Source organism: Caretta caretta, chromosome 5 (genome assembly GCF_965140235.1).
Source record: "Caretta caretta isolate rCarCar2 chromosome 5, rCarCar1.hap1, whole genome shotgun sequence".
NCBI classification, from domain to species: domain Eukaryota; kingdom Metazoa; phylum Chordata; order Testudines; family Cheloniidae; genus Caretta; species Caretta caretta.
The window spans coordinates 32,487,868-32,502,814 of NC_134210.1; the positions used below are offsets into that span (position 1 = coordinate 32,487,868).

General features: G+C 41.6%; 1 protein-coding gene and 1 pseudogene across 1 annotated transcript in view; both read left to right on the plus strand.

Moving 5' to 3' along the window:
- Positions 1 to 2,140: 2,140 nt before the first annotated feature.
- The window catches only part of PARP8 (poly(ADP-ribose) polymerase family member 8), a 156,206-nt gene continuing 143,399 nt past the window's right edge, over positions 2,141 to 14,947 (plus strand). Inside the window, exons 1-2 of the mRNA XM_048849355.2 lie at positions 2,141 to 3,063; positions 3,979 to 4,033. Coding sequence (XP_048705312.1) covers positions 2,973 to 3,063; positions 3,979 to 4,033 — 146 coding nt within the window. The 5' untranslated portion in view covers positions 2,141 to 2,972. The remainder of the gene's footprint in view (positions 3,064 to 3,978; positions 4,034 to 14,947) is intronic.
- LOC125636421 (large ribosomal subunit protein eL31-like) lies at positions 9,090 to 9,466 on the plus strand (annotated as a pseudogene).

Consider the following 14,947-nt stretch of genomic DNA (forward strand, 5'->3'; position numbering starts at 1 on the left):
CAGGACTTTAATCACAGTTAGCAGATGCGATCTAAATGTGGTTTATCCTGCTTTGTGCTGAGCACTATCCTGCAGAGCATTGGGAGAAAGGAGAGATGCAGCAGAGATGGCATTGCACTACATAGCAATCTGACACCTGATCAGGAATGGACACTAATGACAAACAGACACGGGCCAAAACCACAGCGTAACCTTTCAAGATACACAAGGGGTCTCTTTATACACTTTGACCAAGCTTGTATAACATATTGTGCCAATAAAGTCTCATTAAATTTTGTCAGTAAAAACAATTGTTGTTAACTGTATTCAGATACAGTAATATCTTGCAGGGTAGCCTACACTCTGCTGAATGACCACATCAAGCATCACTGAAGTGTTTGGAAGGCCAAATTCTGATATAACCCTTCTTTGTTTAGTGGTGGAGATTATATATAGTATTTCTAGCACTGTATAGTATTTCTATCAACCTAGAACTACTCTGTTGTCTTTGAGCTGTATCTGTTAACTTTTCTCACTAATCTCTGTCCCCTCATTACCACTTTTTCTTGTTTAATGAAATTGGAGCAAGGATAAATATGGACCCCCAGAAAATGTCATTTTTATGGCATTTTTTCTAAATGTATTTACACTTTAAAACACATAATAAAATAAAGATCACATTTATTCCCCTGTGCCTGAAATCAACAATACATGATTAATACAAATTTGCCTAATGAAAATGCACCAAAGCAATTGTGCTCAATAATGAATAATCCATGGTAGCTGATTAGAGCTGGGTGAGGACTGAAACAACAAATTCTATGAATATTCTTTTGAATTTTTAAACAAATTGTCTTCTGTTATGTTCATTCCCATTTATTTATTATGAATTATTCACCTAGCTCTTGGGAGGATGAAGGGTAATTGGTTTTGCAGGCACTGAGTGAGACTTCACCATTCCTTCTGAATTGTGTTATAATGGTTATTTATTTACTTGTATTACAGAAGCACCCAGAGGCTTTGATGTGGACTCCATGGTGGTAGGCACTGTACAACAGAGTAAAAGTCCCTTTCCTGAAGAGGTTACTATCTAAAACAGGATTGTCAAAGAGTGGTGGATAAGGGATGTGATATATACCCTGTGTAATCAGAGATGGGTGACAAATTTAATAGTAGTTCCATAGGGTTGATATATACAAATAAACCCCTACCTTCCCCACCCACATAAATAAGGGGGTGGGATGAGCAGGGAAGTGTAGGGGTTGAGTTCATTGGAGCACAGGAATACAAAAAGAAGTAATGACTGAGGGAGAGGGAAGGAAGATGAAATGCTGACAGAACTGGCAGAGAAAAAACAGCTAGAGTCAAAACAGAAGAAAGTAGTCTGACACCACTGCTCCTGCAAGCTTTATTCTCTGCTAGTCCATGGGGCTTGGGGGTACAGGCCCACTTAAGTGTGTCTCCCCTGTTGGACCAGGTTCAGGAGGGATGGGGAATAAGTGGTCTTAGTCACCTCAGGGATGCTGGAACAATTTTTAGTGTGTGTGGGGGGGGATGGGGGTTGCTGAGAGCCATTGAACCAAATGGTAAACCCTGTATATGATGGAAACCACTTCAACCCAGAAGTTGCAGCAGCACTCCTAGTTCCAGCACTTATGCCACCACCCTTCTTCCTGCCAGCCTGCGACCTCAGGAAAACACCTCTGCTGCTGGGGGAGAGCTCCCCAGTGCCCCTGGCTGTGGGAGAGGGGCAGGCCACAAGGGGCCTCTTGCCCCAGCTTGTTGGATCAGCAAGAAGGTCCCCTCTGTTGGTCTAGGGAGAAGGCAGGGCCCTGACTGGACTGCAGTCCCGAGTCCCCCTTGGCCAGCTCCCCCTTCCCTCTCACAGCTCCTAGGGGTGAGGAGTATGTTTACGCCAGTGGCTGGGTGCACCCCCTGCTGCCATGAGTGTAGGGGGACCTGCTGACGTGCTGGAGCCGAAGTGCCCCCGCCTGGGGCTTTGAAGCGCTGCTGCCCCCTTGCGGATCCTGGTATTTTTCCCCCCTTCCCACCTGAGAAATTGCTTTATAAATATTGTCTCTCTCCCGCCCCCGTACTACCTGGCTTCGTGCCAGCCCGGTAGCTCTAGGTGACGGTTTCCCCCCTCGTGCCGGTCGGCCGTTAGCCCTGTGCACGACCGACCCGGGCTGGGTCGCGGGACTCTTGCATCGAGCGCCGTGTGGCGCCAGTAACCTCTGCGCCAGAGGGAGCGTCTTGGTGGCGGCGGCTGTCTCTGTTGCACATGCCGTTTGACTGCCAGCCTTGGACCGCGCTGGGCAGCTGCCTCCGCTCCGCCTCTGCTGGGTGCCTTTGCCCTGGGCGGCGCCGGCTGTTTTGACACCCCCAGCTTAACAGCAGCAGCCGGCAGCGGCGGAGCAAAGGACGTGTGGCAGGCGGCGTGTCTGTCTGGGGCCGGGAGCAGCGGCGGCGGCGGCGGCGAGGGGAGGGTCTGCGGCTTGGCGTAGCTGCAGCAGCCGTCTCGGCCTCTCTGGGAGTGATCGTGTGTGCGCGCCTCCAGTCTCCGCCGCTCGCCGAGCTGCTCCTGCCACCGCTGGTGACTGTTGTTGTCGCTCTCTTCTCCCCGGCTCAGACAGCCCAGCACGGCCAGGGGTGGAGGGGCAGGAATGTGAACGGGTTTTGTGGGGGTGTGTGTGTGTGTGTGTCTCAGTCACCCCCGCCACCACCAGCATCCTCATCAGCTGGATCTATTGTCAGGAAAGGAGGAAATTGCAGTCAAGCAGAAGCAGCAGCAACATCTGGGCTGTCACATCTGGGCATGCAACATCGGCTTCCTCCTCCTCTTCTTCCTTCACCCGAGTGGATCACTTTGGGGGTGGAAATACTTCTGCAGTCAAGCCAGAGGTTCCATCTTATAGCTGAATATTGAAACTGGAAGAGAGGGGGGTGGGCTGGGGATAAAGGCTGCTTCCCCCCCCCCCTTTGGGATTTATTTCATGGGGATGTGTTCAAGACAAGAGAGGATTCAGAAGGATATTGACGTTGTGATTCAAAAGTGCAAGGCGGAGAAGGACTGCCTGTTTACAGGTGAGTTTTCCGGCTGGGCTCCAGGTTACCAGCTGCCACTCTCTTCCCCTCCCTCTCTGCCTGCTTCAGACGTTTCCCTAGCGCGACATGTTTGGTTGGGGTTCCCTTGTCCCATTTCTGCTGTCATTTTGCAACAGTTACAGTGACGATCGCTGACCCTTAAGTCTTCGTGTGTATGTGTGTGAAATAGGTCTCCTTCCTTTCCTCCCCCCCCCCAACACACTGGCAAGAGAAGACAGAACAGGTACTGTATGAGAAAACAGATACAGAAGTGGAATGTATCTAAGCACAGGGAGGAATGCAATACACACAGAGAGAGCAATTTATCTGTTCTTAGCATCTGCTACCACGACAGTCCTCAGATCAGAGGGAGCCCCTCAGCCCACGGTCGTTTTTAATGCAAGACTTTCGGTTTGGAGCCGAGTTGTTTTGCGCAGTTGGCGGTGGTGGTAGAATACAGCCCGCTTTGTAGCTGCTCAGGTTAGGTCGTTGCCATTTGGGGCTGCTTAGCTCTTGCTGTAGGGGAAATTAGATTTTTTTTTTTGGTCATCTAGTTCCCTAAATGCATTGATCCAGAGCTGGAATATTAGCAGTCATAAATGAGTCCTTTCCGTGCAAAGCCTTGGTGTTTGCTTGTTGCTTTATGGTTTTCACTATTTACAGTATTTGATTTGCCAGAGCTGCCTGGCTTGTTGCTGCCTGTTGCCTTCACTGACAATGGAAATTCCAGTCGTTGCCATAGCACCAGGGCACTTGTTGCAAAGGGGAGGGGGGGTTCCCTGCTGCAGGGTGCTCTGATGGATGTTAACCCCCCTACCAGTAGCAGAATGAGGGCGGGTGAGACTTCAGCTATTTTAGACAAAACCAAAGAACTAGAAATGATCACTGATAATAATGCAATTCTTTGTATTTTAGATTTCAGGTACTCAGACTCCACCTTCACCTTCACCTATATTGGAGGCGCCAAAAGGTACTTCTCTGTAATAATGAGTTACTTCATTTCCCATTCACTGGCTAGTGTCTCTCTTTTTTTTAATTGTTGAATAGTAATTTCTTTTTCTTTTGCAATGAAAGCAAATGATTAACATCCAGTGGGACATAATTAACTAGAGAGAGAGTGTTGGGTCTGAGCAGGTGATCTATGAGGTGATCCCATTCATCAGAGACTTATTCATCAGAGTTTTCCCTCTGTGTAATTTGTGTGTCTTGATATTCAGTCTACAAAGATAAGTAAAATTAGTGCCTGGTGCAAATGGTATAGAAAAACAAAAACCATTGAATGCAAGATGTTTAAAAAAACTGACTATAAGAACTAATAAAGAAGAATAGGCCAAATTTTACTCTTACACCAGAGTAACACAGAGAGACCAGAATTTGATGCTAATAGATGCAAATCATTTTGCAATAGAACAAATTAACAGTATAGAGGAATTAAATGAAAATGTCAATAAAGTTTATGATGCAGATAATCATTTAAACAACCAAATATAAATCTAAATATTGCTTGTAAGCACACTTTAGTATATTCACAAATTCGGGTGTATATGTAAATGGATACTCATTTTTATTATTTGCATAGGGGGTTGCAATTTATATCACTTCTTCAGTTGCATTTCATTGCTTGTGTTATATCGGTAGCCTGGATTCTGCATACCTGTCTGTTTTCAAAGTAACTCAGTTTTTAAAAAAAATTCCTGTTGGTGAATGGATTTTTTCCCAGCTGTTTGTTTAGTTTGTGAATTGCTATTGTATTTGTGTTCATATTAAGCCAAATAATAAAGTATAGCTAGGTTTAGTAGAATTTATTTTTTAAAAATAATTCTGATATAATCAATATTTATTTTTAAGCATTTTCCATTTTTATTGATTTTAAATTTTCACAGTTGTAGGAAATTATGGGGGGAGTGTAAAACAGTAATTAATGCTAGTAGATATTGAGATTCAGATTACAATATCACATGTCAAAATATACGAAGTAAATATTTTTAAATCAAACTAATAAATTTTCAAGCACAATTTTACTTACTTTGCCTATATATAGAGAGAGTTCAGTTATTAACTATGGGAATATTTTTCATGGGTTTGTGTGTGTATGGTGAAATTGACATTCACTGACATTTACTTATAAAACTATAATCCTAATCCAAGACTAAATATAGTTTATCAGGTTTAAAAAGAAGTCTCTTGATTTAGATAGCTTCAACAGTTCACTATCTTTGGTGCTTACTTTTTTCAGGCCACCTCAGTTTAAAAGGGAATGGATCATTAGGAGTTATAGGCCTCTATCCTGCAAGATGAACTTCGCAGGTGGATACCTACATCTGAACAGGGCACTGTTGACACCAGTGGGTTCTGTGCAGTTTCATGGATCCACCTGCCCAGGTCAGCTTGTAGGATCAGGACCATAACTGGTAAATGGGTTTGCAGTTTGTTCAAAAAATACTTTTGTCACATTAATGACCTCCACATGCTACTACTGAAGGGGGTGGCAAAACTTCCTGTTATTAAGGGGACCATTATCCTGTGCCTAATGGTTTAGAATTAGAGATATTCTCAGGTTGCTTAAGGCCCAGATAAAGGGGTTTTAAAATTTTCTTTTGCTTTAAACAAAGTTTTTATAAGATGTAATATGAGCATGAAATTATTATTCTTTAATTAAAGGATACAGTCGTTCGGATTTAAACATTCCCATGCAGTGTTTGCAAGCCAAATGTTTCAGCATGGAACCGGGAAGTGAAACAGACTGCTGTTTCCATTGTCCAAACTGAGTGCAGTAAAAATGTAACAAAGCGTAACTAGTGGAAAGTAAGCTGCATTGTTAAAAAAATGCTTTCACTTTTACTAATCAGATCTGGAATTTAGAACACATAGTGGAGTCTTACTGGACGGGTCACTGAGAACCAGTTTCAGGATCTGGAAAATTCAAATTGAATTTAAAATCTCATGTTATACCTTGAGAAGATGATACAAATAGGTTTCCATAGTGCATGTTCAAATTTTACATTCCTTCTGACATTTAAAGGACACTTAAAAATAATCAATAGCTTAAAATAAGGGATTCATACTGACTTCTCATCTTTCCTGTGGGTTTTCCCCCCCAATCTTTCAGAATATCCATAGTACACAGAGGTGCACTGGCAGCTGAGTTTTCTGTTTGCTTTCTTTTTGTATAAAGTGCAAAGCATTAAGGGCCAAATTCTGATTCCCATGCCAAAGCTGAGTAAATGAGTTTCATGCAGGGAAACGATGCATGGCTGCAGAGGATGTAATACTTCCACATGTAACCCAAAGCCAGAGCTCAAATCAGCTGTGCAGCCACTAATGCAGACTCTGTAGAGGGCTGTAATAGTGGCCTTCTGTGTATTCCCTACTTGGGAGTGTATCCCCTCCAAGTTAAAACTGGGTTTATTGGGCATTCCCCTCCCTGAGCTTGGCCACCAACCCCATCCCTGTCCACAGTACAGCAGCTATAGGTTCCCTGCCACCCACTGGCAATTCTTCTGTGGTTTGAGTACTGTTGGCAGGAATTGCCCCTAAATGACAAACTTTATTAGCTCATGGTACATAGCAGCTTGTAGAATAAGTATCAGGTGATACTCCTGATATTATCACCTCAGATACTTGCAGTTGTCTGATTTTATATCTTTTGTGCTGGCACTGCTGCATGGTTTCAAGAAATGGGACAAGGGATGTACTCTGGGCTTTTTTACTGAGAAATAAATTTTAATCGCTAAGTCATGGATCAGTTGGTAAGGAAGATTACAAGATGCTATCTGTAGCCACATTTTGCAATTCTATCCTTTAGTGCTTTATTTCCCTTAGCTATTTTTTAGCGAGCCCTGGAAACTCAAAGCTAGTGTACAGTATGGTTTTACTTTGTCTACAGTGCAAGAGCAAAATACATGAAACAAGAAAATATGTTTTATGTCTGATGCTAAGTAGAGTATTTTTTGTTTAACTGATTGATGACCTTTTTCTAGGACTACTCACCCTTATGTAAAGGCTGGCCTATAAAATCATCAGGTTAAACGGACCTAGGGATTTCTTCTGCATATCATTTGTGTCCATTAGGCATATTAAGTCTACTTACTAGTGGTCTTAACTTCTGCACTCAGAGCCAGATTCTCAGCTGCTATAAATCAATGTAATTCCACGAAAGTTAGTGTACATTGCTTCATTGCTAGCTGAAGTTCTGGACCTTGGTTTTCTTTTCTTTTCTTTTTTTTTTTTAAAACGGTTCTAAGGTTCATATTTGTGAGTTTTTTCTACTTAGGGAGAGATTTTCCCAATTTAACTGCATTGTACCCTTTCTTCTTGGACTTGCACTGCCCCATCACATGTTACTAGTTCTCAGTGTGCTGCTGGAAAGAGCCAGGAGGCACACTACCTATCTCAGGTCCTCGTCCTGATACCACTTACACTGCTTTTACACTGATTTCAGTTGAGTTATTTTTAATTCTCACTTGTGTGCAAGTATAGAATCAGGCCCTGTGGGCATGATCTTGCTATCATTCTACATACAGAGCAATTCCAGCATATGTCTCTGTAAACTATATTGAGCTGCTATATTATTTATACCAGTGGTTCTCAACCAGGGGTACACAGAGGTCTTCCAGGGGGTACATAAACGTATCTAGATATTTGCCTAGTTTTGCAACAGGCTATATAAAAAGCTCTAGCAAAGTCAGTAAAAACTAAAATTTCATACAGACAATGACTTATTTATACTGCTCTATATAATATACACTGAAATGAAAGCACAATATTTATATTCAAATTGATTTATTTTATAATTATATGGTAAATGGGAAAGTAAGCAATTTTTCAGTAATAGTGTGCTGTGACACTTTTGTGTTAAGCAAGGAGTTTTTAAGTGAGGTGAAACTTGGGGGTACACAAGACAAATCAGACTCCTGAAAGGGGTACAGGAGTCTGGAAAGGTTAAGAGCCACTGATTTACACAATATGAGACTAGTTTTAGGCTAGGCATAAATATGACTACAGTGGACTGGCCAGCCATTTGAATGAATTCTCTTGAAAAGTTACAGGAGGGGGAAAACATTTATTTAAGAACAAACATATTTCTATTGCATGGATTATCATAAATAATCCTTTCCCTGTGAAGCACGAACAATCATTTTGGTCTCTGCTTGGGCAACACTTCATTTTTCTAAAATGAACTATGTTCACATCACATTTCTAAATTATTAGTTTTTTTGACAGTTCTGGGGTGCTTGCCGGTTTTGAAATCCTGTGTGACAAAGTTCCTCCTCTGCCTCGGTGGGTCCTGCGCTTATTGGTGGATTTTGTTTGCCTCAGAGGTTCACAGCAGCCCTCAGTTTGGCCACTCTCATGGCTCAAATCTGCCGTTCACTCAGTTAGCCTCATCACTGGCCAGGATGGGGGAAAGGATGAAGAACAATCTCTGCAGTCTCTGCTGATCCACCTAGTGGATCGGGGAACAGGCCAGAGACCTTCCCCACTGGTGGAACCCACAGTCCCGGTCAAATCCTCTGGTATCAAGTATGGAGTTGGGGGGATAGGAGGAACCCGGGTCCACCCTCTACTCCGGGTTCCGGCCCAGGGCCCTGTGGATTGCAGCTGTCTGCAGTGGCTCCTGTAACAGCTGCGTGACAGCTACAACTCCCTGGGCTACTTCTCCATGGCCTCCTCCCAACACCTTCTTTATTTCTCACTACAGGACCTTCCTCCTGATGTCTGATAATACTTGTCCTTCTCAGTCTTCCAGTAGTATACCTTCTCACTCTCAGCTTCTTGCGCCTCTTGCTCCCAGCCCCTCACACGCACGCCACAACTGAAGTGAGCTCCTTTTTAAACCCAGGTGCCCTGAGTAGCCTGCCGGGCTTAATTGATTCTAGCAGCTTCTTGATTGGCTGCAGGTGTTCTAATCAGCCTGTCTGCCTTAATTGTTTCCAGAAAGTTCGTGATTGTTCTGGAACCTTCCCTGTTACCTTACCCAGGGAAAAGGGACCTACTTAACCTGGGGCTAAAATCCTGGGGCTAATATATCTGCCTTCTGTGGAGAAAAGAAGAAGGGGAGATCTGCCATCAATGAGGTGGTGACTAGGGAATATACCATCAACATTCACAAACGGATCCATGGAGTGGGATTCAAGAAACGCGCCCCCCGTGCTCTCAAGGAGATCCGTAAATTTGCAATGAAGGAGATGGGTACTCCTGATGTATGCATTGACACCAGATTGAACTGGGCGAAAGGGATAAGGAATGTTCCCTACTGCATCCGTGTACATTTATCCAGAAACGCAGTGAGGATGAAGATTCATCCAACAAACTATACACACTGGTTACCTATGTACCAGTCACCACTTTCAAAAGTCTACAGACCGTCAATGTACATGAAAACTAAACAAATTTTCAATACAAAAGTGACCAAAAAAAAAAAAGTCACTCTCCTGTAGCCATCTGGCCTGACTCTGTCACACATGTAATTAGAAATGTATTAGTGAAACCCATCTTTGTTGTATAATGTGGTCACTAAGTATGAAGCACATTATATGAAAATTTAATCGTTTTTAATTTTATTTTTAGAAAGCGATAGGCAAATTGGGAGATATTTCTCACAGAGTGACATGTTCCTTCAGGTGCTGTGACTGAGCAAGATTTACCCATATTTAACTGCTGCTGGCAGAATATCAGAAACATCTGGATTCTTTCTTTATTCTTTAGGGTTTGTACTGCAAGAACTAACAAGGATGTTAAAATGATAACACGTTGAGAATCTTGGTTTTTTTAGAATCCCTTCTTATTTCTGCTGTCCTACAAACTGACTCCTTTTGTGGCACATTGCTTCTTCCAAAACTCAGCAGACTGAACAGAAGTGCTGACCTATCACCTTAGTAATGAAGCCACATAATGAATGCCCTAATGTTGTTTTCAGGTTATAGATATAATTTGACTTAGTTTGCAAGAAAAGAATGCCTGGTTGTCCTGAGAGAATATAATTCTTTTTCTCCTGATAAACAAGATGATCAAGTCAAGTGCTTTTCACTCATGTATGTGCATAACTCCCATTGGCAGTGAGGGACTGTGACAATGAAGACTGTGCATGAGAAGAACAGATCTTTTACGGAGGCATTTTTTTTTAAAGAAACAAGACAAGGCCTAGGAGAACTAAACACATAGATTAATTTTGTCCACAAAATTCTCCCTTCCAGTCTGCCTGGCAGCTCTTTGACTCTGATGTTCTGTCCTTCCTACATGAGCAGAATGATGATAACAATGGCAGTTTCGTGCATTCAGGTAAAGCTGAATTTCTGTATGGAATTGATCTAAGACGATTGCTCAGTTCTGAGAGGAGAATTTTCCTCTGTAGTCTTCCTTAAAGTTATGGTAAAATGTAAAGATTTATTGTCTTTTTTTTTTAAGTTTTGTCTCTGATTTTTATATAATTATAGGTTTTTCCATGGTGCTTGTTACTGTGATATGAAAGCACCTCACTTAAACTATTGAATTAATTCCTACCTCAGTGAGGCATAGAAATATCTTCATCCCCATTGTGGCATATAAAGGGTAAGTGACTTCCCCAAGGTCACACAGGAAGTCTGTGGCAGAGCTAGGTACAGAACCTAGATGACTGAAGTTCCAGTGTAGGGTGTTAGCCACAAGACTTCTCATTTGAGCAACCTGAGGATAAGTGGATGTGATTAATTTTTTTTTTTTTTTTGCTTTAATGGGGTACTGACAGGAATTTTAGGTCTATCTACATGGCTTCTTAAGTTAATTTATTAGAGCTCTACAGAGGATGGAAATTCTGTTTCATGAAGGATTTTAGGATTTTGAAGTTTGGCTTTGTTCCAAATCATAATGAAAACCAAGCATTTCTAAATTCTCTCTGAAGGGAAATTTTGTTATGTTTGTTTTTGATTGATCAAAAAGTTTTGTTTTTATTTTGACTTTTGTATTATAATATATAATACACAAAATAAAAAAAATCCAAAACAAAAAATGAAAAGTTGAAATGTTTCGTTCAAAAAATGTCAAAATGAGACCTTTCTATATTGTTGGAACTTGCTTCCTGATTTTCTTCTTAAACAAAATTCTGGAAAAATCTACCTGATTTCATGGTGATTCAATTTTGATAGAATATGGTTCCATTCAAGTTTCTCTGACCAGCTCTAGAATTTACCTTGCCATAATTTTAGCCAATGCATTGCAACAGAGATTTTGGTCACCAGTGCTACCATGGCAATTCTACTCTTTTTTTAAGCCGCGTTATCAGTGAGGAGAGCTATCAAAAAATATTGTACAATACTGCTGAAGGTCTTGTGACAAGGCAGAAAGGTGGTCCTCAAGCCTCTGCTCATGAGGGGTTATGACTCAAACCCCTGCTTGTCACATGTGTGGTTGAGGGTGGGGATATAAAAGTAAAGGGGAAAGGGCATTGGCATTTTTGGTGGGAGAATATATTCAATACATTTGGATTGGCATTTTTGGTGGGAGAATATATTCCTGGAACACTGTAGATAAACCTGCAATATGAGACGGCTGTCTGCATAGGCTAGTTAGATAAAACAGTCATGGGCCACAGACTGGTATTGATTTTTATTTTCATGCAAAACTTGCGAAGACTTCAGGGGGAATTCTGTACAAGGAGTAGTGGCAGGACATGGCCCCATGACCATATTCCATTAAAAACAGTTTTGCATAAGGGTTTTAACTAGAGTTTATTTCAGCTTTAAAATCTCTCTTTAAAGCAGAGAGTGTGCGTCCTCCTGCTAATAATACCTGACAGCATTATTAATCTGTATTTATTACTAATTACTACTAATGATTGGATATTCGGGGCATTCTTTTAATGCATCCAGCTATTAATTAAACACTTCTCCATAATACTCATTGGTAGAAAATTAAATGCAAATGTTAAGGGATCAGGGAAAGTAAGAATTCAGCTTTACTCAGCTAATGTTACTCACATTTCCTTTCTGATATTCAGTTTGTCTTTCTAGAAGGTTCTTATTTCTTTTTGATGGCTTTCTTTCCTTGCTGTTAGAAACTCATTAATGTTTGAAATAAATTGGATCATCATCACTACCTGTTGTAAAAAATAATCTGTTTTAGAAGAATTATGGTGTCCATCATGGTCCTATGGAGGTCAGTGGATGTTTTGATGCTGCAAAGTGCTGTGTTCCTCTAGCAGGGTGCTCAGACCAAAATATTCAGATTTGGGTGCCTAATTTTAGGCACATAAACTTGTATTTCTAAATATGTGATCTGATTTTCAGAGGTGATAAACACCCATAATTGCCACTAAAGTCAATGTTACTGTGTGGTTGTTCAGCACGTTTGAAAATGAGACCATTTATTTAGGTGCCTAAATATGGACTTGGGTGCATACATTTAGGCACCAAAATTAGAACATTCTATCTAAGCATGCAGCTTGGAAAAGTGATTAAATATACATGCAAAAATATTTTCAGCAACTTCTTTGTGTGCTTTCATCATATTTTAACACATCAGGTGCCTAAAAATAGACCTCTGGGCCATCATTGTTAAAGAGTTAATATGATAAGACAAACAAATTTAAAAGCCAAGTTCACTGTGACAAAATTTATTTAGATCACTTTTGTCTGTAAAGTGAGCAATACCATAGCTGATTTTTACCCTTAGACCATAGTAATGTGCAGTGGTTTTCAGTATTCACAAATAAAGACTTCTAGATACCTGTCAGTAGGCATATACATATATATATGCCTACTAACAGGTATATGTAATACACAATAGTTTAGTTTTGGATTAGTTACTGTAAAATAACATAAAGTGGTTTGGATTTGAATAATTCTCATAGGTTTTTGTGTGAGAACCTAATAATTTAAAATCAAAATAACTTTCTTAATTTATATGCTGTAAGCAAAGTAAATCTTAAATTACAGAAGGAGTTCAGTTCACGTATAATTTATAAAAAGAAATTATTGTATTGTGAATAAATCTAGAAAGTTTCCATGATATAATTTTGCCTTAGCATTAAAAAATCATGGCTAAGTGTGTAACTATCGAGAATGAATTAACATTATTTCAGCAAGAACATCTTAATTATTTGCTTCTAACTATTAAGGATTTTTACATCAATTTTCATTGAACTCACACATGCTGGCCTCTGTCTTCATGAGAAGGAGCCCATAATCAGCATGTTCCCTTATTCAGGAAAACACACACTGAAGGCTGATGGCATCTAAAAGTGGATCAATTAGTTAAAAGTCACTCTTAAAGATAAACTCAGAGACTGTTACAGTAGTGGGTAAAGATCACAGTGTATGTGACTCTGCGTAGGGTAGGTAGAATCCATCTGCTTACCCTATGGATAGGACCCTACCAAATTCACGGGTCCATTTTGGTCATTTCACGGGCATACGATTTAAAAAAATCTAAAATTTCATGATTACAGCTATTTAAATCTGAAATTTCAGAGTGTTGTAATTGTAGGGATTCTGACCCAAAAAGGAGTTGTGGGGCGGTCACAAGGTTATTGTAGGGGAGATTGCAGTACTGCTACCCTTCTGCGTTGCTGCTGGTGCTGCCTTCAAACCTGGACAGCTGGAGAGTGGCAGCTGCTGGCCAGGAGCACAGAAGTAAGGATGGCATGGAATAGTATTGCCACCTGTACTTCTGCGCTGATGCCTGCAGAGCTGGGCCCTCAGTCAGCAGTCACCACTCTCTGGCTGCCTAGCTCTGAAGGCAGCAGCTCAGAGGTAAGGGTGGCATGGTATGGTATTGCCATCCTTACTTTTGTGCTGCTGCTGGCAGGGCGCTGACTTCAGAGCTGGGCGCTTGGCCAACAGCCATCGCTCTCCGGCCACTCAGCTCTGAAGGCAGCACAAAAGTAAAGGTGGCAATACTGCAACCCCCTAAAACAACCTTGTGACCTCCCTGCAACTCCCTTTTGGGTCAGGACCCCCAATTTGAGAAAGGCTTGTCTCCGCTGTGAAATCTGTATAGTATATGGTTAAAGCGCACAAAAGACCAGATTTCATGGGGGGAGACCAGATTTCACGGTCCGTGATGCATTTTTCATGGCCGTAAATTTGGTAGGGCCCTATCTGTAGAGCCCCCAGTGCAGTCAAACAACTAAGAGACAGATTGTGTCCAGCCTTTATGCAAGAGAACAAGGGTGGGGAAGAAGAGTATCCCTCCTCCCCCACTGCACCGTTGTGTAGGAGTTGGGCACAGTCATCTTTATGAGTTGGATTCTCAATCGAAAGACTCACATTAACTTTATTGGGCTTTGCGTTAGGCACTATACTCCCTGAGCACATGGACAGCATAACATCAGTCCTGCTTTCGGTGCTATATGTCCCAGTGGGAGCGATCTGTGGCCTTGCCCTCGTCCACGCCAGCTACCACGTCCACGTCCGACTGGTTTATGCCAGCAATGCCCCTCTGCCTTGTACATTGGTCAAACTGGACAGTCTCTACGTAAAAGAGTAAATGGACACAAATCAGATGTCAAGAATTATAACATTCATAAACCAGTCGGAGAACACTTCAATCTCTCTGGTCACGCGATTACAGACATGAAAGTCGCTATTTTACAACAAAAAAACTTCAAATCCAGACTCCGGCGAGAAACTGCTGTATTGGAATTCATTTGCAAATTGGATACAATTAACTTAGGCTTGAATAGAGACTGGGAGTGGCGAAGTCATTATGCAAGGTAGCCTATTTCCCCTTGTTTTTTCCTACCCTCCCTCCCCCAGACGTTCTTGTTAAACCCTGGATTTGTGCTGGAAATGGCCCACCTTGATTATCATACACAATGTAAGGAGAGTGGTCACTTTGAATAAGCTATTACCAGCAGGAGAGTGAGTTTGTGTGTGTGGGGGGTGGGGAAGGGGGGGGTGAGAAAACC